Source organism: Zeus faber, assembly GCF_960531495.2.
Source record: "Zeus faber genome assembly, chromosome: 1".
NCBI classification, from domain to species: Eukaryota; Metazoa; Chordata; class Actinopteri; order Zeiformes; family Zeidae; genus Zeus; species Zeus faber.
In genome coordinates, this window is record NC_137193.1 from 43795789 (window position 1) to 43822725 (window position 26937).

At 44.2% G+C, this 26937-nt stretch overlaps 1 protein-coding gene and 1 long non-coding RNA gene across 2 annotated transcripts in view; one reads left to right on the forward strand and one right to left on the reverse strand.

Annotated features, from left to right (window-relative positions):
- The window catches only part of insrb (insulin receptor b), a gene marked incomplete at both ends in the record, with an annotated part of 102381 nt that extends 86029 nt beyond the window's left edge, over positions 1 to 16352 (reverse strand). Inside the window, one exon of the mRNA XM_080001278.1 lies at positions 16259 to 16352. Coding sequence (XP_079857404.1) covers positions 16259 to 16352 — 94 coding nt within the window. The remainder of the gene's footprint in view (positions 1 to 16258) is intronic.
- A 975-nt stretch (positions 16353 to 17327) lies between these two features.
- On the forward strand, positions 17328 to 20253 carry LOC307242186. Its single transcript, XR_013844583.1, has 3 exons — positions 17328 to 17412; positions 17517 to 17701; positions 20158 to 20253. It is a non-coding gene; the product is annotated as an uncharacterized lncRNA (long non-coding RNA).
- The last annotated feature ends 6684 nt before the right edge of the window (positions 20254 to 26937 follow it).

Below are 26937 nucleotides of genomic sequence, written 5' to 3' on the forward strand. Positions count from 1 at the left end.
AATTTATTTGCAGGCCTTTAAGTGAGAGGGCCCCTAGGTTTCACAGGATCAAAACCATGGCCAACATGAAGATAAATACACTTCCCCCTCCTTCAACAGCAACTGCCAAGGTGCACTTGAACACGGCACTTAACTAGACACAAGGTGTGGTAGGTCTAGCAGGGTAAATCTGAAACTAAAATGGAGAGTGATTTCTCTGCAAAATATCCCCCAGATAACAAAAAAGGTTAGAGAGGGAGAAACTCCAGAAAGTGCTGGACGGCGAGGACTTGGGAGATTAGACAGCCCAGATATGATCTGCCCTGTGCCTGACCAAGCTTCCCCTCTACTTCACCCTGCTAACACCGCTTTTTGACACCGTAGTTTTAACCTCCAGCTAAAAATGTTTAGTGGGTTTAGAAGAGCTATTCCCTCGGGGCTAAACGGACCACCGAGCTCATCCCGGGCATGGCAAATCCTATCGATTTTGACGGGATCTCAAGGCAAAAGACAAATCTGAAATTTGATGCCAACAAAGAAAAAAGGCCAAGAGATATAATAATAATAATAATAATAATAATAGTAATAATAATAATTAGATTCAAACTGCCTTGAAAGGAAATAAGTTGTCGCACAGGGAGAAAGGGGAAGATAAGGCAGAAATGCAAACAAAAGGTGGGGAGGCGGCGGACAAACGGAAGAGTGAAAAATAAAGGGGAGAGGTGAAGGGGAGGATGACAAGATGGAGAGTGTTGGAAAGGGGCAAGAGGCGCAGCCAGGTGAGTTAAATGGGCTGTTTGTCTGGGCTCTTAGAGGGAGGCTTTCCAATAGCAGCCAGTGAGGCCGCTGGACCATCTCTAACGCGCACACGCGCACAGACACACAGACACACACTCACACACTCACACACACACACACACACACACACACACACACACCTCCCCTCTATACCTTATTTTCTCTTGACAGAACCTTTTAAAGATGCTCTGCTCTACTCCAACATTTTTCTTCCATTGACTTCTTGCAAATACAGTAAGAAGGCTGGATCTGTATGAATACTATAGAAAATCGATCCCGTTATTTTCATAACCCTCATTTTAATGTAGAACGTTAAATGCAACATTCAGACTTGGTGCTTTGATTAGGAACAAATATCCTCACCCTCTACCTTTGTTTATCTGCGAGAACCCCTGCCAATCCCCAAAGACTTCTCCAACGCCGCCCCCCCCCAATTGTCTCTTCCATATAGGATTTCCGTGAGAAGGCTGGCTAGGGCTGGGATGGAACACTGACATGGTCTGAGCATTCAAAAGGCCCCCCCCGGACAACAAATCACTCACATTTACCCAGCCTCTGACAGGCAGGTCCCCCGAGCGGTGAGGCTGTGGCCGTTCCAGCATTGTAAAATGACCTCCATTCATTATGCTGTCATTTTACACTAAAGCGCGTTTCAATATAGGCCCACTTGACTGGAAGTGGATGTGGGAATGCCTACTGCAAGCTCATAAAGCAGGCGCACGCCAGCACTTTGATATCTCTCTCTCCCCCTCCCTCTCTCTCTCTCTCTCTCTCTCTCTCTGCATGGTAATTTGTTTGTTCCACAAACTTTAAGCAGTTTATTGTTTTTTCCCTGTTCTTTATTCATGTTGTAGTAGTTTGTGTGCTTTAGTGTAACTTTTGTCTTGGTTTATTGTTGAGTTTTTGTTGTCTGTTGGCGTCGGGTGTTGCTGTCATGGCGTTCAGCCCGACACCGGCTCTGTCCCTGCAGCACGGAGCGCGGGTCCAGTCGGACCCCGGTGTGACTGTGGAGCGGATCCTGGAGGCTGTGGCTGTGGCTATGGCTGTGGCTGGGGAGGTCGAGGCCCCAGAACCTGTTTTTCCCCCCTAGAATGAGCGGGGCGGTGGTGGTTTTTGTGAAGCAAGAGTGCTTCATGGCCCATCTGGTGGAGAGTGGCGTCATGTTGGACATGACCTGTTTGTGCAGGTGTCGCAGCTGGTGCTGCCCTCCACCAAGGTGGTGAGCTCCAGTTCATCCCCAATGAGGTAAAATTGTAAGCCCGTTTAAAACAATCTCACTGGGGTGTAAAAAGAAGTAAAAAAATGTGCAGTCCCTGTGGTGGCAGATCCTCATGCTGCTCAGCTCCCCGGAGTAGGACGTCAGATTCAGGGTCAAATATGGAGAGGGGTACTACAAGGCTTATGCCAACTCAGGAAACATGATGTGCTTTGAGTGTGGGGACGTAGGGCACAAAAAAGCTGTGTGCCTGCACAACCCGGCGCTCCGTCCAGCAGGGCTGGCGTGTCAGTGACAGGGAGCGGAGATGCTCCTCCAGTCCGCCGGCCAGCTTGGATAGGCGCCGCTCCTCAGGCTCAGAGCGCAGCTGGGAGGGCACAGCGTGGACCCCCCTGCTGCTCGGGGGCGCCAGTCGCTCCGGAGGGAGAGGATGACAGTGAACATGGAGGACATGGAGGATGACAGTGAAAGTAATTCTGATTGTTTTTCCGTGGCAGACATAGACTGTCCAAATGATAACTTTTACTCTCTGGAGGACATAATTTATTTTCTGGATGAGACGTTTGGGCATTCTGTTAAAGTGAAGGATTTATAAGTAATTTCCCCCTGGGATTATTAAAGTATTTCTGATTCTGATTCTTTCCAGACACCATTAAGAACTCTAGCTGTGCTGCAGAGGAAGGTTGGAACAGCTGGATCAAAAGAAAAGATATAGGCTAAAAAACCCGACATGGCTGCATTAAGGAAGACCCTGACACAGGGTGGCAAGGGGGAAGGTGCTGAATGTTTTAAAATAAGTAAATAAGTTGGTTGTCATGGTGATGTCTCTTTTATAGGTTATCCATCTGTCTGTTGTACAGTTTTTCCTTTTCCTCTACCTTATGGAGCACTTTCATTTTGGGTCCTTAAACATTAACGGTGGCAGGGATAGACATAAGAGGGCTTTAGTTTTTGACACGTCACTACAAAAAATGTTAGATGTTGTGTTCCTCCAGGAGACGCACAGCGATGGAGATAAGCAGGTGGACTGGGGTCTGGAGTGGAAGGACCAGCACTGTCTCAGTCATGGGACTAACTTTTGTGCAGGGGTAGCCATTTTATTTTCTCCTAGTTTGCAGGTGACTTTTATCCACAGTGGAGGTGGTAGTGGGGAGGGCAATGATGGTAAGGGCAGAACTGGGGGTTAGGTGTTCTGCTTTTTCAACATTTATGCACCAAACCAGGGCACAGAGCGGGTGGCTTTATTTAACAGTCTCAGGGCGGTTTTAGAGCAGTGGACGCAGGGAGCACTTTATTTTAGCAGGGGACTGGAACTGCACCAGGGATTTTACAGTGGACAGGACTGGTGAGGAACCCCACCTCCAGTCCACCACCACATTGTCTGTACTTCTCACCCAGTTCAATTTGGTCGATGCCTGGAGGATTAAACACCCTGACTCCAGGCAGTACACCTGGGTGAAGGTGCCAGGGGGGAGGGTGAGTGCAGCCAGGCTGGACAGGGTCTATGTGTGCAGGCAGTCAGCCCCAGGTTAGCACGGAGTTCCATCACCCCGGTTGGTTCTACAGATCACCATTTAATTTCTATTCAACATCGTTTTTTTTAGCCAAGGAGAGATACGTCTCCAATTGGCACTTCAACACCAAACTTTTACAGGACAGGTTCTTTTGTGACAAAAATAAGGATTTTGGGGCTTTTTTGGGCACAAAGAAATATGATTTTGAGTCCTTGATTCAGTGGTGGGAAGTGGGGAAGATGCCCAGTAGTACTGCCAGCAGTACACTGCATACTCCACTACACACACCAGGGCGGCGCTAAGCACGAGAGCCAGATTAAAAAAATATAGAAACCTTATAACAAACAGCAGCACAGACAGGGGTTTACTATTACAGAGCAAAAAGCGGCAGTTATCTTTAGTTTTATGCCAGGCCTCAAAGGGGGCTCTAGTCAGGGCTGTTTTATTTCTATTAATGATATGGATGCTCCCAGCAGTTTTTTCTTCAATTTGGAGAAGACTACGGCCCAGGGGTAGCTAATGGCCTGCCTCGGTCTGCCTGATGGGACGGTGACCGCCGACCCGGCGAAGATGAGGAGGCTGGTGGTGGAGTTCTCCGCTGCCCTCTACACGGCGGAGGACTGCGAGGAGGAATCCACTGCATAGCTCCTTCAGGGGCTCCCTCAGCTGGGAGAGGAGGAGCGGGTCGCCCTGGACACCCCCATCACCCTAGAGGAACTCACTGCTGCAGTGGGGTAGATGGCACTTGGCAAAGTGCCAGGAGTGGACGGGCTTCCTGCTGAGAGTCTCAGACACTTCTGGAGCTGCCTGGAGCAGGACCTCCTGGATGTCTGGATAAGGGGCTCACTGCCGGGCTGCCCGTCTCTGCTGCCCAAGAAGGGAAACCGGGCGCTCCTCAAAAACTGGAGGCCTCTAGCCCCCCCTCTGCACCGACTACAAGGTGCTCTCCAAAGTGCTCTCCAACAGGCTCAGAGAACACCTGGGACTGGTGGTACACAGAGACCAGGCCTACTGCATCCCTGACGGGACCATCACGGACAATTTATTTATAATGAGGGACATTTTGACGCATGTAAACTATATGTGACCCACCACAGTAAAACCCGCATTGTAACGCATTTCTAAAATCACCAGGAGCAGCCAAATAAATAAAGAAAAAAACCTTTCTCGAAGGAAAATTTGATTTTTCCAGATTTGTGTTCTTTTGTGTTTTTTTAATCTCTCACAGATTTTCAAAGGGGCGTTTGATCTATAAGTAGTAGCTAAATGTTAAACCGTGGAGTTAAATATTCCCGTTAGATTACAGGCGGAAACACAGTTCACTTACCGAGATGCCGAGCAGCGCGAATGACGATTGATCGTTTCCTTTAAGGCGACCGTCCAGGTGAATATCATTCAAGAGTTCAACCTTTAAATGTTAGGTGTTTTATACACACACCTGGATTAATTGTTGTGTAAGCGGGGTAACACGTGAATAAGGAAGGTGACGTCACTTCCGTAAACAAGATGCGGAGCCCTCTAAAAACTTTGAGGGCGATTATCTCAGAATCACAATTTGCCCACCCTCGTCATTAACAAGCCATAGCTTGAAAAATATTTGCTTGATTCACACAAATGTTTTCAAGCTCTGATTCTCCACTTTCAAATGACTTGGAAAAAAAAAAAGTGAAACGGCACCAAAAATACCTAAAATCCGGAGGGTCACATATGATCTCCCTCTGGGTGTGCTTTCACTGGATCAGGAAAAGGCTTTCGATTGGGTTGATCACCCTCATTTATTTTCTGTACTAAGGGGTTTTGGTTTTCGTAAAGGTTTTATTTCATTGGTAGGGCTTCTGTACAGTGGGGCATTGTGTATGGTCAAGGTGGGTGGGGGTCTGAGCCGTCCCATATCGGTAGGCAGGGGGAATTAGACAGGGCTGCCCCATGTCAGGCGAGCTCTTACTCCCTGGCTATAGAACCCTTACTGTGCAAGATCAGGGACAGACAAACAGGGCTCTCGCCACTGGGACATCCACAGAGCCTGGCCATCAGTCTTCGTCCATCCCAACTTCTTCATCCAGAGCGAGGCAGGTGTTACCTCACTCGTAGACTGCCTTAAAATCTATCAGGGGGCCTTCAGGTGGAGTTTGCCTTCTACACCCTCACTAGCAGGCTGGAGGCCTTCAAGTCCACCTGGGGGATCGGACAGGTCCTATGTTCTAAATAAGATAATGTCCTAGAGTTGCACCTCGGATTAGTAAATAATTACACATGTATTTACTGTATTTATTTTTTAAATTTACCCTTTTCATACATTTGATTTTCATATTTTATTCATATTTTTTCTTAGTTTATTCCTTTTCATATTCTCTATTTACTTCTACAGTTGTTTTTGACACTTCTTATTTTAAACTTTTTTTTTGATTGCGATCACTATTGTTACTTATATTATCAACAATAACACTGCTAATTATGGCTTTGTTTATCTAAGGTAGCTCTCTCTCTACTGACTTGTGTTTTCCTGTGGTTTGTCTCTAATTTTGTTGTTTTTTGGTTCCCTCGTAATCAAGTTTCTGTGACATGACTTACTGTATCTCTCTCTCTCTCTCTCTCTCTCTCTCTCTCTCTCATTTAACAGCAAACGGTGCAGAGATCATGTGGTTAAGCTCAAACCGGCCAAGACACAAACACACAAAAAAAGGAAAATATAAATAAAAGTCTTATAAGTGTACTTTGTAAAATTAAAAAAATTAGATTTACTTCTTGGCCCATGCTGCTTGGTCAGATTCTCGGAGCTGGCACAGTGTCAGCTTTGGCACAGCTCATGGCTGTAGTGGTTGGCATGGCGCAGGATGTGGACTTATTTTAGAATATCACCACTTCACAGAAACAAAATCTAAAAGCATGCATGCAGGGTGCGCCTCTCATATGTGCACAAATTCACATGCACATACAGTCTACTCATGGAAAAAGGCAATACAAATTTTGGCAACTGTTAGGATAAAAGTAGCACGACTAACCAGGGTTTATACCAAATACACAGAATTTAACAAAGGCATTTATGGAAGATAAATATTAAAAATACTATATTTCAATCGATCACAATTACTCCTCAGCTAATGATTTTCAACGATTGTCTCTCAAATAATTGGTCGCAAATTATAATTCTCCAACTACTACCAAAACAATTCTCAAATAACTCAAAATAGCGTTCTCCATAGATTCCTCTGGTCGTCTCAATTGAATCTTTTCCAAATTGACCGGAATAAAATCACATCCAGCTTGTGGTCACAATGTGTTATAAAAAAAACAACAATATTGTGTCACATTTTATAGTAATTATAATGATATTTTGTTACAGCACACTTTGACTTGAGCCATTACTTTGAGGTTAAGCTACAAGCAGGAGTCAGGAAACAGTATTTAATATGCAGTAAAATCTATATGATGGGGAATGGCAACGCAGCAAAATATAAAGCGTATAAAGCATAAGGAAAAATAGTGTCTTTGCATCCCTAATATTTTTTTTGATATGGAAAAATGTACAAAATGGCTGACAGTGGTTAGCCCATCGCATCATGAATGAGTGATGACGATGAGTGATTTGGAACGCAGCCCCATGTTTGTTAAACTCAGGACAAGGCCAGGATTTTGGGAGGGTGGGCTGCAACCACCCGTCGCTATCACCATAGTGTCGCATCTAAGGCGGTTTCATCAGGACAAAAATGTAGCCTCAAAAACACACACACACACACACACGTTGTGTGTGCTCATAAAGGACAAACAAAGCAGACACAAATCAACACAAGAGAAACAAGAGGTCCATGTGACTGAATGCTGCTGATGTGCAGGTGTACACGTTTAGTATCAATTAGTCCCAGCCGGAGCGAGTGTCCCTCATGAAAAGAGAGCAAGAAAGAAAAATGAAAAACATAAGCGAAGGGATGGCATTCACACCTTCAAGGGGTATGAAAGGGGAGTCGTTCCTACCCCATACAGAGCAGGATTAGCAGGTGTGTGTGCACATCAGATGTTGTGTGCGCGCGTCGGATGCTGTGTGTGTGTGTGTGTGTTTGCGAGTCTGCATGTGGAAGACAGGTCCTCTGGGTGTGTGTGTGTGTCTGCAGCGCGAAAGAAAAACAAATCAGTGGATAGGAGTGAACCTGCTCACCCCATAATGAAACGGCAAAGAGGAATAGAGAAATAGTGAAATAACCAGGAAGCCAGAAATATTTTATACATCTGCATATTTATGCAATGTTTATATAATAATATATATAAATGAAATTATAAAAAAGGTACTTCATTTGTCAGACCTGTCCCGCTAAACACACTCACACAGAAACACAGGCCGCAATCCACTTCAAGCTGGAAACTTAACATTGACATAATAAATGTTGACATTTGCATCTTAAGTCTCCACAAACCGGTAAGTCAGGCTAGTGGTGTCCCTGAAAAAATAAAAATGCACCTAAGCTGTAGTAAACTCCTGTAGCCATTAATAAAACATTGGATTGTTGGTGAAATCTCAATAATTGGTTGAATTTGTAAAAAAGGCAACAAAAACAAGAATGAACCAATCAATGGCTCAGGAATAGAGCTCCGCTATTTGATGACGTACAGCCATCTCAGGCAACAATAAGCTTCTTTTCACTTCTGAAACTCTGAGAGACCACATTTCATCCTCTGTGCGTTGCAGCGTAAATCTTCCTTAATTTATTATGGTAAACAAACACACGTCAGCGTCCAAATAGCAAGTCAGATACGCCAATACATGCAGAGTGCGAGACATTCAGGTCAATTAATCAGTAACAAGAAAGTACTAATGACACTATTGATTCTGAGAAGAGTAATTCTGCTTTGCTTGTTCCTCCCCAGACAACCGTCATGATCTGCTGTGTTTTTTGAGAAGGGGGAGGAGGGAATCGGGGAGGGGGGAAAGTAGGGAAGGACAGGTCAGGCTGAGAGATGAGACTTGTTCAGTTTAATAGCAGCCAAATAAAATGTCTGCCCCCCTCTTAACCTCACCAGGATTTTTATGGGTTGAATTGGGGGGGACCGGGCTGGAGTGTCAGCCGTGATTTGTGTTGCTGAGATCGGGTGTAGTCTGCAGTCTAGTCTGCATACTATCTAGTACACCAAATTAGTGCTTGGTATTCTCAAATAGTGAGCAAAAAGTAGCATGTTGATATACATGGGCACCCATGGGCTCACTGATGCAAGTCACCAGACGGGAAGCCAAGTCTAGCCCGTCTGGTCTGATCCCACAGAAGAGCTACTGTAGCACAAATTGCTGAAAAAGTTAATGCTGCTATGATCGAAAGGTGTCAGAACAGACAGTGCATCGCAGCTTGCTACGTATGGGGCTGTGTAGCCACAGACCAGTCAAGAGTGTCCATGCTGACCCCTGTCCACTGCCGAAAGCGCCTACAATGGGCACGTGAGCGTCAGAACTGGACCATGGAGCAGTGGAAGAAGGTGGCCTGGTCTGATGAATCACGTTTTCTTTTACATCATGTGGATGGCCGGGGTTAGGGTCCGATCTGATTGAGCATCTGTGGGATGTGATGGAACAACAAGCCTGATGCATATGGGCCCCACCTCGCAACTTACAGGACTTAAAGCAGGGGTTTCCACACTTTTTACTTTTAAAATGACCGGGTAAAAATGATCAACCTGCATTAAAAATGTTAAATATATATATATATATATATATACACACACACTGAATATACTTTATATACAGTATACAATATATGTTGGCGTACCTTGCATCACGACAAGAACCCTTACGGCACAATACAACTAAATACATTTAAGGTCACTACCTTACTCTGATGACTTACACTGAATGGAGTCGGCCAGGGTTGCATAGTCCGCACAGTAGCTGCTGGTAGCCAGCCTCAAGCAGGATTCCAATCATCAGATCATCAGTCATGGTGGAACGGTATTTGGACTTAATAATCTTCATGTGGGAAAAGGCTGACTCACATAAATGAGTCAAATAATGCAGTCAAGGAGGTAGCACATTTCTTCATGTTTGGGTACTTTTCCTCTGTGACTAAGTTCCAAAACTGTCCATGAGCCCTGGACTTCAGCTGAATGTCAGCCTGTAGTGTCAACATCTCATCCTCCACTGCCGACGAGTTCAGGTGAAACAGTGTTGCAATTTTTGATGCGAGTGAATCCACCTCAATATCTTCCCTTAATGGGTAGCACTTAAATGTAGCGATTGGCTCGAGTAAAGCAAAGTCTTGAAACCGTTTGTCAAAGTCTGACAGACCCAATCGGCTCCGTGTAGCGCGCACTGTCAAGTTGCACACACACCTTGCCTTGGATCTCCAGCTCTGATGCGAGGTCTTGAAAGTTCCTCAAATCATTGCACTGCAGCTTTGAGGACAGAAGTTGCATTTTTCATTTGAGAGCATTAACTGAACTGATCATGTTGACCACGGTTTTGTCTTTTACTTGCAGCTCTATATTAAGCTCATTCAACGTGTTGGTCAGATCGGTTAAAAATTATTATATATTTTCTTCCCCTGAATGGCGCGCAATCTACCCACACTACCTCTGCGATCTACTGGTCCATAGCGATCGACGTATTGGGCACCAATGACTTAGAGGATCTGCTGCTTACGTCTTGGTGCCAGATACCACAGGACACCTTCAGAGGTCTTGTGGAGTATATGCCTCGACGGGTCAGAGCTGTTTTGGCAGCTCAATATTAGTGGCTATTAGGGGTGGTTTTAATGTTGTTGCTGATTGGTGTATCTGAAAAGCGATCATTCTTTTTACTAACATTCTAAAGTACACACATGTAGTATGCCACATCTAGCAGCCAGTCACCTGTTTTTCAGGATAAACTTATGAATGTAAGCGTGTTTGACACTATGAGGCTACTTGTTCTGGCTTAGGCTGCCCAAAATGAAGAATTCTGCGCTATAAGTGTCCAGCCATTTCACATCCAATCTCATTATTCAAGTAATAAATAAACGTCAGCAGCTCGCTGACTCTCTTGTGCGACACCATTCTAAATTATTTATATTCTCCAATCTGTGATTGATTTCTACCTGTCGTCAAAATCATATGTCGCCAATATAGCTCCATTTTTATGGTGTAATCAATCCACTCCTCTGCTTTTCGGCTGTGTTCTTTATTGTCGTCAAATGGTGGTGCGTGTGTGTGTGTGTGTGTGTGTGTGTGTGTGTGTGTGTGTGTGTGTGTGTGTGTGTGTGTGTGTGTGGGGTCTGGTGGTGATTAACCACTGCTGAGACTCAGTGAGCTGTGTCAGAGAGCCACTCTGCAGTCATATGACGGACCTCCAAATACATTTTAACCATCAGGTTTAGTCACATGGCTACTCCAGCGCAGTGAGCAAGCGCCCGCATGCGCACGCAGGTAGACACACCATGCATTCAGAAGCATACAGTCAGACACACACACACACACACACACACACACACACACACACACACAAAACGGTTGAAGAATATAGATATAGAATAAAAGGTTTTTGACAGCATCTTTTTCATATTAACAATTTTCAAAAGGCGTGTGAGTGCAAGAATCAACAAAGGACAGGGCTTAGTAATGCCTTTAGTGCTAAGATGCCCATCTGGCATCTACAAACATCAGGCAAAACAAACAAAACAACTGGCCATACAAATACACCAGGGATGATCCAGTTCAATTGAATTATATCTGTATTTTGATGATTTTTAGACAGGTAAGATATTTGACTAAATAATTGTGGAAAGAAATGTTCTTCACAATATAAAGTCTGAAATATTTGAAGAGTATAATTTCTAAAATACAGATGTGATGTCTTGCAATGTTACACACACACACACACACACACACACACACACACACACACACACACACACACACACACACACACACACACACACACACACACACACACACACACACACACACACACACACACACACACACACTGATGAGCCTCAGTTACAATCTTTAACATTGGCTTCTGAATTTATCGGCAGATTTTATATAAACAAACAACTCCTCCACACATAAATTCCCAATAATTTCAGATAATAATATTATTCCAGCATCAGCAGCATTGTGTCCCTGTCTGGTCCTGCTGGTCGCCTGCTAATCCCTGCATCAGAGGGACGGCTCAACTTGAATTTTATAGCATGAAGTCACCACCAGTTAAAATAGAGCAGATCCAAACAGCAACAAGGCCCATCACATCAGATGGTTGCCGCATGGCGTAACCGCACACTGTTAGAATGTGTGTGTGTGTGTGTGTGTGTGTGTGTGTGTGTGTGTGTGTGAGTGCGTGTGTGTGTGAGTGCGTGTGAGTGAGTGTGAGTGCGTGTGAGTGTCAGCCCCACTCGCCCCAGCTCCATTTGTCTGCAGCGAGCAGAGGTTTATATAAACAGCCATAGTTCCCCGTGCAGGGACAGGACTCCGGGAGAGACATCAAATGAGCTCCATTAAATAAAACCCCACCGTACACAGAACCGACACCACTGACCTTATCAATAAGGTGTTGTCAAAGTGGACAACACAGCGCACGGCTAATATACCACAGGAATGTTACTGCTTTGTCGGACGATCAAACAATGATCTATAGCACAGGTCAAAGATCAGGCTGTGTGTTTCTCCCTCTTGCAGCCATATTACTGTTGGACACAGAGTGCTTCAGGAAACACCGGCGGGTGCAGACACACGCACTCACGCAAAACGAATACAAACAAGATTAAGAAATGCAGCGGCGAGCAGCGAGAAGTTGAAAAGGTTACATTGAGAGATAAGAGAATGGAGGAAACACTTAGCAAAGGCACCCCTACGGTAAATTTCCGTTAACAGCGAGAGATAGACTGCCTGGCCAGCTCTCGAACCGCATGATGCTCAACTGCTGCGGCCGAAGTTCCCGAACCCACACACACACACAGTGCTGGGGCCACTGTGCAAAGGTCAGAATTGGCACTCAAAAGAACTCTTAAAGCATAAGACCAGAAAATACAATTGACCATTGGTAGGAGCAGGAATTTGACATTTGTCTATAATAAATGCTGTTTACTAACTCCAATTCTGCCTTTCACATTCCCTTATCGTTTTCAAGAGTCAAACATTTCTGGCCTGTGCCAATACGAGGAAGGCTCTGTAGCACAGTGCGCTACAGTTAATGTTGTTTTGTAGTTCGAGGAGAGAAAATAATACAAAAACACACACATTTAACAAGAAGTCTATGTGATGCATTGGTTGCGTGGGAAAGAGACAGCGGTGGCCAGTCGGGGGGCACAGTGGCCACCCTGGAGCCTCGTCCAGCCACACACTGTTCACATGCACTCTACACACACACGACGCAGACACACACACACACACTCAGCCTGGAAGAGGGCAGGTCAGGAGCCGTGACATGAGACCTTGCAGACAGTCTGTGTCGCATCCTCACACTTTCTGACACACACACACACACACACACACACACACACACACACACACACACACACACACACACACACACACACACACACACACACACACACACACACACACACACACAGGGTGGGCCACTTCAAACACATTCCAGAAAATGCACTGCATTGTGGGAAAATGCCACTGTTCGCTTCAGTGAAGAGTACCTAAGGTTTCAGAACAGGCTCTTATGTATAAATACTCATACACACACACAGACATACACACATACCTAATTTCCAATAGTTTACTCATACTTTTGCTGTAACCTCATTTTTATAAATTGACTTTCGACATTGGGTGGGGTTTTTTTGTACTTTGTTTTTTATTTGGTTGAGATTAAATATATCTCAAAAGAGGAGCTTAACACTAGGATAATACTGTAAGGCATCATTGTATTCCTTGCTCTCAATTACAGGGAGAAATGTTCTCCACCTTGGATTCCCAGGACAGCAAGTACTGCAGAGAAAAGTTTATCCCTGACTGAGACTGACATTTAATTAAGTCGCCTTTAAGAACTTGGAACATATGTGCAATATGTTTGTAAGAGCTATGTTTGACAGAGCAGGTAAAATGCAGCGCGCACACACACACGCACACGCAGGTACGCTTTGCTCATAAGCCTGAGAGGAGCGAGACGGGGGCAAGGCTCTCGGTTGCACAACTTGTTTTTTTCACCAGTTAGTCCAGGAAAGAGGACAGCTCAGCGGTTACCTCAGAGAAGTGCTCAACGATAGTTTCAATCTTCACACATTGACCCCCAGCACCAGCACCCCGTTGAACAAACAACCCAATCAACACCAACTGGCGACCGTCTGTATATAAAAGGAAAAGACTCCTTGTGACATTCTTTAGGGCCTATAGGCCGAGTGAATCCCAGCCACGCTGTGGCTTACAGATCACTACTTGTTCTTTCCCACGGATGGAGTGGGGATATCGGGGAGCGTGTGCATTCGGAAAGAAAATATTCTAAGTATTTTGGTTGTTTTCCCCCTTTAGGCGTAAACGTCTCAGAGTGCCAAATATGGTCACTTCCCAGAGAATTTAGTAAATCAGGAACTAGAAGCAGCCAATGACATATGCTCCACTCCCTCAGAGGGCGAGAGTGTTATGCAGATTTTTTTAAATACCTTTATTTAACACGTGATATCTAGTGATTCCAGTGGCACAAACACAAAAAACTGGACAATTAAATGATCAAAGCAATAAATACCAAACTAAATACCAAACACAGTGCAAAAGGTCACATTTCCCTCTAAAACAGAGCAAATTATGTCCTTGTAGCACCACTGTTTGAAATCCTGCCCCTCACTCATTAGGTTGTAAAACCGAAAAATCAATCTGCACACCCTGGCTCTCACCAGAGCAGCAACCAACGGGGCAACCTCTTGATTTACATCACTCTGTATTCTAGTTTCCCTGCTTTTGTAAATTGAGTTTTGCTTCCCCTACCGAGAGAGAAAAGCCCTGTCTCCGAAGAAAGACCCCCTTTTCAGGGGCCCCCGCCTGCATGCATGTGCTGCGTACAGTCCCCAGAATATTTCCTTTGAACCCGTCACCATTAAGCAAAGCACTCAAAATGGGAAGACCAAACAAGGTCAGGGAGGAAGAGGCAAACAGGAAACAACCAATAACTATGCCATTAATAATATTAAAGACGTTTGTGTCCCTCCAATTAAGTCCCGGCCTGGACGCATTTGCTCTATTCACGTGGGCTCGATTTGTGTGCGGAAAGTGTTTTATATACAGTATCTCAAACATGAGAGCAAACACACAGATGTGCTCAGCCCACTAGACTACACATTGAAATCTGAGGGGCAGAAAAGAGCATATATCACATGGGCCCCCTGTGCTGGACACGACTTTTTAATTTGAACAGAGAACTGATCTGTTCACACAAGGAAGTTCATTCATCCTTTAAAAGATGTATAGGATTTTAAAAAAAAACAAAAAAAAAACAAAAACATTGCGTAATGAAGTTTGTTTTCTTCATTTCAGTAATATTAACAATTGTAACAAGCTCAGTGTTAGAAGTTCAATGATGTGACAATATAGAAGAAACAAATACGTTGGCTTGGAATGCATTGTATGGTAAATGGCTTTATTATCGTGGAGAGTTCTTTCCTCGGTTTGGTTAATTTAAAAGGTGGGTGATTCCCGCATTACAAGGTGACCCAAGAAATTATATCAATATCGTATATTTATTTGATTTATTTAAGGGGTGGAATGCGGACGGGATCATATTCCCTTGTTTTGATTTTGTGTTACACGTCGGACTGGGTGCTAATTTAATAGTATTGTACAGAGTCATTCAGTACCATGTAATTAGGCTTATATCATATCGTGATAGACAATGGAACTCGTTGTTTACAACATGAGGTTCAAGATGCCAAACCCATAGGAGTAGCGCAACGTGGATAACCGACATCCACCCCATCGATCAACTCCCTTTTATCCCGCAGACAACGTCGCACTAGGATCCCATTCAAGATGAAGGCTGACTCGGGATTCGATTTCGCCACTTTTTTGGGGACTTCTACAACTTCTGAGCACCCGTATGCAACGCACCCCGTGCAAATACAACGCTATGTCTAAAATCAGGAATCAGCTGGAGAAACCACATGGGGAGATAATGTGTCAAAACAAATCGAACAATTCGAAGATAGCGCAACAAACCAATTTCATTTTACTCAGCTCGAGTCAAATGTAGTCGAGGCGACATTTAGTTCACTTTAAAACCCGTGTTGCGCATTAATATCAAGGTTTATGTTCCAGAGTCGGTTTGTTTACGTCCGTGCTGCGGCAGCGTGGTACTTGGCGCTAGCCGCCGTCAGAGGCCTCGCTGCGGATCCTGCAGCTCCAAGTTTAGATTCCCCGCCTCAGACAGCGCTGGTCCCGGCCACCAACACTAATCTAGCCCGGGGCCGGCGGCTCCCGCCACAGGCCGCATTTCTACCGCTTTAAGAGAGGGGGCGGGGCCACGCTATTCTTCAATAACTTTACTAGGAAATACAAACACGGACCATGTGAAAAACACACACCAACTAATTAATGAGCGCAGCTACACCCTGGAAGGACGGGGGGCCATGGGCTCGGGGAATCCCTGAAATCCTAAACGCGACAACACATAAAGCGGTGCTTTCAAGAAGAGAAATGTACAAAATGGCTCATTTGATTCAAGGATAATTGTGAAAACGATCAAGCTTGCGTGCCCGAGTTGTACTAACGTTCCGTTGTACGTGAGCAATACAATTAACTCGAGTAATGTGCCGCATGCACAAACTGGGATGGAATAGAAGAAATGCATACTTACTTTCGCCCTTTATTAGTCCAGACTGGCATGCAATGCAGATGCAGACAATAATAAACACGCTTGGTGCTTGCGGCTTAATCGACCACCGCCTCATGGCTTTGGGTATGGTCTCTTCTTAAAGTTCATAAAAAAAAAATCGCAGATTTACCAAATTGGTATTTTTCCACAAATAAGCCGGAATATCAAAAGTATCACAAAAAAACAATGTCCAAATATATCGTAGGCTCTAGGCAACTAATTTAGCGTTGCCCCCCCTATAAAGGGGCTGGGGTCAAACGCGGTTGTATCACAACTAAAATTAAAAAAAAAAAAAAATCTTCTCAATTTATAAGATGTTTTTATTGGAGCCTCGGAAAGAAGAGTTCACTAAATAACATGGTCTTGTGTTCTGGCAACGCATGCGCGCATTAAAAGCTTCATTTTCCACAAATGTAGACGATAATTCACTTTCATCGGTTTAATGTGGTGCTCCCAAGAATCCAATGAAAAAATGGATATATCCCAATCAAACAACTAGTGAGGCGGACCCCGCCACGGGATCCTTCCACGGTAGGAAAACCCGACTTCAGATGCGGTCGCACTGACAGCACTGCATCCAAGTCCCCTCTTCCATTCAGTTTATTTTGGCCGAACTTCTAAAAAACAATCCGTCCACGACATAGGACCGAATTGGGCTGCGTGTTTTGGGGGTTGTTTTTTTTAAGTCCACGGGTCCAATCGTCTTCCACTTCTCCGCGGCGTGTTGCTTCGTTTCTTCCCGGGGAAGCTCCGCTTTTCAAGTCGGACTTGAACGCATCCCAGGAACTCAAGCCGATCGCTTCCCCCACGACCTTCCCCTGAACCCCGTCACCCCTGCTGACCACGCCGTCCACGACTGGACACCCGCAAAAAAAACCCCAAAAAATAAACCCGCACAGAACCCAGCCCGAAGCCGATCCGAGGGGGCCACGTCGCTCGTTCAGACCTCGGTGGAACGGACACAAACAGCGGCGGTGTTCACGCACGTTGCTCCGAAGTGAGAAAAGTCCACCATGCCGCCCGTTTCTTTTCCCCCGGATTAGCTGGGGAAAAAAAAAAAACCCCACCACCCAGCTAGCGAGCTAATCTCCAAGGGGACGAGGCTTCAACGCGACTATCCCCGTTTCAGCGATGAGGTAAAGAAGCGTTTTAGAAAAACAACAAAAAAAACAAACAACCCCTAAAAGACCGTTTAAAGTGTGAAACTTGGATCCCCGCTGTAGCGTCTCCTCTCCCTCAGGTTCCCCCCGTTCCGTCTCTGCTGTGTGTGTGTGTGTGTGTGTGTGTGTGTGTGTGCGCGCGCGGCTCTCCTCCAGTAAACAAGTCCTGCCAGTCAGCTGGGGCCGCCGCGGTGCGCCGCAAAGCCAGAACTGGAACCCCATCCAGAGCCGGCAGAAAGTACGGATCCGGACTCTCTGCCGCTGGGTAGGCGACGCACGCTGTAACAATAAATGTATAGATGTGGTTCCAAGAAAACCAAAAGGTACAATGTGTGTGGAGTCATTTGGTAGGAGCCTTTGTCCAAAGCATCTCCCAAATGTACTTTGCCGAAACAAGGTGCATGTTTTAGTAGTAGCCTAGTCAAAACATTCGGGAATTACAATGTCAAATCAGCGTTAAAAGGATTTCTCTGGTCCTATCTGAAGTGGTAATCTGAAAGATTATTTTGTTTAAAAAAAAAAAATAGAACACAATCTCACGATCTCTTTATTGGGCCAAGTGCACTTTCATATACAAGGAATAGTAAAAAAAAAAAATACAAGTATGGTTAAGATATAAATATAAATATAGTTGGATATCCCTGTACACGATGAATAATATCTATACTATAGTATGGTCACAGCTAATAACGGACAGGATAAGTCTAACTTATTACAATGTTATTACAATATATTTCACGGTTAAAAAAATGTACGCGGCAATTTATTAGAAATAGACATTTCATGTATTTGCCTTATGCATGTGCCACGTGCTGTTTACATTGGTGGTTCATGGCAAGAATGCAACACTGCAAGAGACCCAGAGAAAGGAAAAAAAATATATATATATCAGAAGAAGGCAAATTTTAGAGAAATGTGTTTGGTAGGATGAAGATGGGGGTAGACCTGGATGTTAAAAAATACATTGCAGTTTTAAATAGAATTTTGGGATTTGTGTGAATTACACTGCTTACACTGGTAATCCACCAAACACAGACAATGTTGTGAATTTACCACTTTAAATTCCCATTCATCGAGTAAGTGTTTTTCTTTATCCAAAGCATCTATTAAACCTTTTTTTCTGTAGTGGCCTAGTGAACCCTACAGCAAAACCTTCAAGAAGAACAAGTGAACTTCCAGTCAAATGTATTTTCCTAATGTGAAAATTTTTAAATCACAAATGACCATGCTGTTGTCTGAGTTTTCATGACTTTAAAATAAAAAAAAGGAAACATGTATTATTCATTTTTGGAAGTGGAACCAACAAGTAATTATTTTCAGAGTACTCTGGTAGATGATTTGCTGTAAGCGACACTTTGAATAGTTCGATGACCCTAAGTTGATGTGAAGCCACTTATGCATTGCCTTCACGTTCAGCTATATCACACGCTTAAGCAGACGTAATGTCACAAATGCAATTGACTTGAATGCTCCAATGGCCCTGACAAAGTTCCTAGAACATTTTGCACAACGAGGAGACACCTAAACTATATTATTGCTTATGACAACATGTCCAACCTGCCTTTTATGGTTTAACCTACAAGTGAAACAACTGCAGTACATTTCTTCAGTAACTCACCAAGTGGTGGGAACCGAACTATAAACCCCGTTTGATTATGACCTCAGGACTAAAAACATGAATTAAAACCGAGTAACTCTTCACTATTAAAACAACCCAACCTAAGCCCCTCGGCCGCAGCCCTGTGGCCAGGAAACGCGGCACCTGCACGGGCCTGGGAAGGTACACAGCAGCACCAGCAGTTTTGCATAACAAACATCCTTGTAATAAACCTGTCCTGATGACGGCATTTAACTGTTCACTATGCCAGGACGTTCATATCACCGCTGACAGGTGCGCTGTCTGTTCCTCGCTTCTTTATAATCAAGAGACCACAGTGAATTTACATCGAATAGATTAGATTAGAACAGAATAGAATAGAAAAAGCAGGAGAATAGGCTACAATAGAATTCACCCCACCGTGTTAATTTTAACTCTAGATTGTTTGTGGCTGCACAGTTAGTACTTTGGGATTAGGACACAATGGGCTCATATTTAGCAGAATAGTTGCAGCTCGGTGGAATGTTCCCCAGCGATGGGAGTGAATGAGGTCTTAGTACGATTAAACGTCACAGGTTTGAAGGAGTAATGGTTGTGGAATTTTAGTTGAAACCAGTTTCCATTGATGGTTGCCCTCTGTTCCGCCACAGCGAGGACCCATTTGCACACTGATCTGTTTATTGCCTGTTCTTCTCCTTTTCTCTATATATTAATCCTCACTTCTCTCTCTCACCGGCTGGTTCCTCTTTCATAAAAAAAAACTACACCTGACCTTCCTCCTTTACATGGAGAGGAAGGGTTTGGGCGGCTTAGTGTTATCCTCCCAATTACAGTATAAAGCAATGTGCCCTTATGGATGTTTTTCTGGTGTAATACAACTTTAGCTCAATGAGTGGAGCTAAAAGCAACTTCACTCCAAATGTCAAATGGGGACAAAAGGATGAGCCTCGAATAGTCAAAGGAGAAGGACATGTATTATATGTCAATTGTATTAATTCTGAATGAAACACAATCAGATTTTACAAATGTGTAGCTTTTTATTATGCTTTTTGCTTCATTCAAAGGATTTATATCATGCATGTTTTCCTATTCTAAAACTATTCTTTATTACTCAATGTCCGCAGATCGAGCCTTTGATTGAATGAAGCACAACACAAGGCGCTGTTGCGATGACAGCGTTGCCAATTTCTTTGCCATCTTGACCCTGTTGCGCTGGAGCTGGAAGTGCATCCAGAGCTGATGGAGTCTGAAACAATACGAGGACGTAGGAACAAAGGGTGTTGTGGATTTATCAGGATGTGTCGGATAAGATGGCTCCCTATATGACTGTTATAAAAAGACTTAAAATATACATTCACTCCATGGTCACATTGATCCAGAACCAAAAAAATAATTTACCTTGCCTCGTGATGTAAATTGACCTTCCAACAATTCACAAATTCCAAACATGAAACAAAGAGAGAAGAGAGAATTTGTCAAGGATAACAAAGAAAAGGTCCTGGGCTTGCCTCAATTGGTTATTTGCTGTTATGTAGAATATAAAGTCAAAGAATAATTAAAAATGATTTATATAGTGTCGTGTATACAGTATAGCTTTGTCCTGTTGCTCACAGATTTTCCGAGGCCATTAAAGATTCCAGTAAAGCTCTGACCACTCAGGTGACACAAATTATCCCAAATGGAATTCACAATGCCAAATATTTAAAATCATGGTGGATGAATTTTTAGCTCCAACACACACACACACACACACACACACTTGTGCCTATAGGCTTTTTGCTTGCTCCCACGCTCGTACACACCAATAAAAAACAAAAAATTCCCGCTCTTCCCCTCTGCATTTGCCTGTAAATGGAAGGATTAATACTTTTGAATGGAGACTCCTTTGTTGGCGTAGCCGGCCGCGTAATTAGCTGCCTGGGGAGCCAGGAGCCTCCATTCAGGCCTCCGTGCGTGCGTACGTGCGTGCGCGTCTGTGTGTGCGTGTGTGCGCGTGTGCGCGTGTGCGTGTGCGCGTGTGCGTGCGTGCGTGCGTGCGTGTGTGTGTGTGATTAAGTGATATTATTATGGCCTACTAATAGGACTCACTTTCAGAGATTGTTCTGATGGGCACAGAGCTGCTATCCTGGCTGGAACCTATTAATTACAACAGCCTTGCAATTTGGATCTTGCAACACAAGAGCTAATTTCTATTATTTATTTTATGTGTGTTTGTGTGTGTGTGTGCGCGCGTGTGTGTGTGTGTGTGTGTAAAGCGTGTCCATCGAGGTGGGGGTCATGAGCTAAACAGACAAAGTGTTCCTGGATTTTCTTCTTTAAATGGATCTGGGTGTAATTGATATAGTGTTTTAGAGCTTAATGTTCCTCTCCTCGCTGCTTCTGGGGCTGCAGATAAATAGCAAAACAACAGAACCATAGAACACCCATGGAACCATGGCAGAACACCCATAGAACCAATGTAGAACAACCATAGTACCAAAATAGAACAACAATAGAACTACGATTGAACAACATAGAACCCCCATAGGACCGTGATAATACCACCATAGAACCAACATAGAAGTGGCAATATAATAATCAGAAATCTTATTATTAATAATATAATATGATATAATATAATATAATATAATATAATGTAATATATGATATAATATAATATATAATATCATATGATTCGATTTGATATGATATAATATAATACAATATAATGTGTATACGTAGTAAGGACACAGATCACAACAGATTGGTTAAATCTAAATTACATACAACTCTTTGCTATTTTATCACTTCTTGCTACATCCTTTGCGGAGACAGCACGAGTAGCAGCGAGGAGGTGACACTTGCTGCACTGCTGTGCACATGACAAACAAACTACTTGAACTGGAAGTTAAACTGTATGTTTATATGCACGTGTGAAAGGGAAGAGGAGCCGCTTCAACTCGGTACGACTGGAAACGCTGTGACTGAGACTGTGTCTCAGCGGGAAGTGCTGCGTCCAACTGCATCTGTAGAAAACATCCGCTCAGAAAACAACTGCGGTGACCTCTTATCTTTGATGAGCGAGAGACTGATCTTTGACAAGTGAGAGACTAGGTTACTGGTTTGCCTTTGAAATGCAAAGTAAATTACACACACGCACACACACACACACACAGACACACACACACACACACACACACACAATGTAATGTGGAACATAAATGGCTTATCTTCCTCTACAGGTGCAGTGTGTGGGCGTGTGCTTCCATATGCTGCAAACTGCAGCTTTGGCCATTGCTCCGCTCTGTTTTCAAAAAGTTTACATAAAATCTTAAAATGTAAATACCTGATATAAAAAGAAAAGAGTCAGATGTTTAAGAATTTAGGGGATTGATGAAAAAAACACCTGCAGCAAACACTCAGAGAAGTTCTTGTTCCCCCATAGAGTAACTGACCTTATGGTTTTATTAAGACATGTCTACCAATGTGCGACAGGTTTCAAACTGTGTGTGTGTGTGTGTGTGTGTGTGTGTGTGTGTGCGCGTGTGTGTGTGTGTGTGTGTGTGTGTGTGTGTGTGTGTGTGTGTGTGTGTGTGTGTGTGTGTGTGTTGCATTGAAGTGAATCAAGTCAAATTGAATTGTTTTTTAATGATCTCAGGTCAATGGACCAGTCTGCCTGGAACACTGATTCTTCTAAAAGTCAAGAAGAGGAAGATGTTGTGTTCTAAATGCTGAGAGGAGAGGAGAGGATTAGAGTAGAGGTGAGGGGAGGGGAGGAGAGTAGGATGGGAGAGGTGAAAAGGGGAGGAGAGGAGAGAGGATGACAGCAGGAGGTGAAGGAAAGGAGAGGAGGGGGGAGAGAAGAAGAGAGGAGAAAAGGGGAGGAGGGATTATCTTCTGGAAAGAACAATGTGCATAGCTTTACACTGTGATTGTGTCCTGTGATATCGCATCCAGACATCCCATAATGCTCACACATACAAGACAGCACACAACCCATAATCCACGACGATAGTTTCTTACTTGTCTGCAATTTAGTTCTTTCTCTTCCTTCTTTCCACTGTGGTGCACCTTTTATCGTGGTGAAATAGACTAGCAGGGATGTTTCGGTTGCTGCAGGGCTGGTGTCAGGGGCTAGGTTTGTTATGTTCACAGCAGTTCTCTATTTTCAGCCCCAGGTACGCAGCAAACACAAAGCGGAGCCATGTTCTGATTCATTATTGTTCTTCGGCATTAAAAACCGTCTATATGGAAGCCTAGGAAGAACCGGATCCAGGAACAGGACTCGCTTCACTCGGTTCTCATGCTGACCGGCCTGCTGAAAGCTCGCCTTCGAGTGGAGTTTGCCTTCTACACCCTCACTAGCAGGCTGGAGGCCTTCAAGTCCACCTGGGGGATCGGACAGGTCCTATGTTCTATAAAAGACAATGTCATACAGCTGCACTTCTGATTATGATGATTATTAAATAATTAATTACACAAGTATTTATTTGTTTATTTATTTGTCTTTATTTTTGTAGTTTACATTTTTCATACAGTTGATTTACATATTTGATTTATTTATATATATTTTTTCTTACAGTTTATTGATTTTCATGGTCTCTATTATATATGTATTTATATTTACTCCTACAGTTGTTCCCTTTTTTTACTTCTTATTTTAAACATTTTTTTTCACTTGCTATCACTATTGTTACTTAAATTATCAACAATAACACTGCTAATGATGTCTTTGTTTATCTTATGTAGTTGATTCTTTCTCTCGCTCTCTCTCTCTCTCTCTCTCTCTCTCAGAGTCCCGTTCGTCCGGGAGCTCGCCTCTTTGACGACCCTTGTGCATGAGCTAACTCGTCCGTCTCATCCTTTGCTAAATACCCAATGACCGGTATTTCACGGTAAGATAGGTTATATATAAAAGCATACATTTTATGTTGTGTCAGTTTATTGGTCATCGGCAATAAAGTCACAGGCTGTTTTTGTTTGCCCATTCTTATGTTGATAAAAATAAAATCTCAAACTCTAATGGAGTTTTTGGAGAGGTTTCAGCACAAGTTCCCCTTTTCACATTTTGACAGTCATCAGGCTCTTCATCCAACTCTGTATCAACTCTGTGTCCAGTTATTGACACCAGTGTGTGATTTCACTCCCAAAACACTGTGTTATTCACATGGACCCCCGGAGAGAGCATCGCTTTCCCACACACGGACAGCAGACCTCTCTATCGGCAGATTAGACTGTCAAGGTCGACCCCACCCCCACGCTGACTTCCAGACCTCATAAAAACCCTCAAGGTTCCACTTTGGTTTTCCTCCTATTCTATCCTTGATGGTTTCAGCTGTCATCCCCTGCCTGATTCCCCCAATTTTCTGTTTTTTATTCTCTCTACACTCTTGACCCCCCAACCTCCCCAAATTCATCACCCCCATCCTTCTAATTCATTCTTGCTACCGCAAGGTGACGCGGCGCATCAGTGGTATCGTGAGGCTACATTGAAGGGCTGACGGAAGGTTGTGAACCAGAGTCCAGTTTACCGAGTGGAAGTGTCAGTGACAACAGCAAGATCAAGAGTAAGTAAGAGAGAGGGGGGGGGGGGGGGTCAAGGTCACGTCAGTGTCTCTCACCCTCGAACCTACGGCGGGGCCTGTTACCGCGTTCTCGAGGAAGCCGCCGCCGTCCACTGCTCAGCATCAAAGTCCGACGCCAGCATCAAAGTCCGACGCCTCGTATTCCCCTCACAAGGGGAATACGAGGACACCGTTGTTTTGTTGCATCCTCTGGCACCAAAACATGCGCACGGGGCCTCACACACGTGGAAACCGTTCCCCCTCTCACTTCACAGAAATGTTTGTGTTGGAGATGGCTGATGGAGCTACGGTTCCTATGGAGGACAAACTGAAAGAGAGAAGCGATGCATCGCCCTGTGCGACGTGTCCATCTGCTCTGCTTTCTGAACGTGAAATCTGCAAAGAAGCTTTGTATGTAAATAAATCAAGAATTTGCTATTCTCAGGATTCACGTGACACAGGAGGTTTTATTCAGCGCATACTGTACATTAACGAATCATGTCAACACTCCTGAAGCTCTTTTTAAAGGCTTTAGTAATAATAATAATAATAATAATAATAGAACAATTATTATTAACAATAAATATTCATAATAATAATAGGCATAAAATAAAAGTAATAGGCTCCTGAAAAGTCATCCTGTCGGGGACAGTTGTGTTCCTGCTGGAGGTTCCTCTTAGGTGAAGGTTCAAACCTCGGTTGCTTTCAGACGCTGTAATCAATCGGGACCAAAGGGGACTCGACCGGACAGAGTTCATTGCTTCCTGAGAGCCGCGCCGACCGCTGCAGGATGAGCGGGATGAACGCAGCCGCATTGTGTTGGTGTTTACTGCCCCGCTTCACATCCTGGACGCTGTGAACAACACAATCCAAGAGAACCACCCCTTCTGAGAAGAGCGAACATCCATTACAGGGGAACTCACTGCCTTTTACCAAGAACCTGCTCCGCCCTTCAAAAAGCTATTTCTCCATCCTGAGCAACGGCTTCCCTAAAACAAAATCAAAATCAATCAAATCATCAAGTTCCGCAGCGGCCAAACAAACGACCAAGATCCAAGATCCCTGATTGAGTTTCCTCTTCCTTCTGTGTGTTACTATTGTTATTGACCCTTTGGAACGGCCCCTAAGCACTGGCTCTCAGCTGCCGTCAGATGACAGAGTGAGTGAGTGAGTGAGTGAGTGAGTGAGTGAGTGAGTGAGTGAGTGAGTGAGTGAGTGAGAGTGTGTGTGTGTGTGTGTGTGTGTGTGTGTGTGTGTGTGTGTGTGTGTGTGTGTGTGTGTGTGTGTGTGTGTGTGTGTGAAGCCGCCTGCCAGTCTCAGTCTCTATTCCTCCCTGGTCCTGGTCCTGGTCCAGGTCTGGGTCCGGCCCCACCCTACACCCCGTGGTACTACAACATCCTGCTCAGGCCTTGCTAACCATAGCCCTACCCTGGAGAGGAAGAACCTGGAGGCCGGATTGTGTCTCGGACTTCCCAGAACAATAATAAAAATAAAAATAAATGTCTAAAAAAAGTGTTTGTTTATTTTCTCACAAGTAGCGAGTTGGGGGAGTCGGGGGGGTCGGAGAAAGTTGGACGACAGTAAAAGTTCAGTTGGAGGTCTGGGAGTCAACGAGACAAAGTGTGGTTTGTGAGTCTCACGCAAGGGAACATCACTGAAGTCCTGTAATGTCATTTCGATTTGGCAGGCGTGTGAACGCAAGCATTTTTTGCGTGGTATGTGTGTGTGTGTGTGTGTATGTGTGTGTGTGTGTATGTGTGTGTGATGACAATGTGCCTAAGAGAGGCCCCCTTGGTGAGAAGTCACTATAAATAGCCTGTGTGAAAAAAGACTAGCCCAAATTAGGACATCAGAATTCAGCGAGAGTAAAAATAAATCAATCAGATCGAGCAGAAACGCCAAGATTAGGAAGGTGACGATTAGAGACAAATGGTAATAACATCAGGTGCTTAATAAGTGTGTGTGTGTGTGTGTGTGTGTGTGCGTCTGTGCGTCTGTGTGCGTGCGTCTGTGCGTGTGTGTGTGTGTGTGTGTGTGCATGTGTGCGTCTGTGCGTGTGTGTGTGTTAATTTTCTCATGAATCACACTAAGAGGTGCCTGTGTTTTCTTCTGACTTATGTTACGGATTCACTCTGTGGACTGAGAAATCTGTAACTGTCAGGCTGATTAAAGTCATTTTGGTAGTTCCTTCTGAGCCGTCCGTGCACTGCGGACGTAAAAAGTTTTGTCGTCTCTCTCCTTCACGCGAACCGTTTCCCCTCCCTGAGACTATAACATTCACGGGAAGGACAATTCAATTTGCTTGGATATTGCCTATTGAAATACAGGCGGTATTTCAAACCATCGCAAAAAGAGAATTTA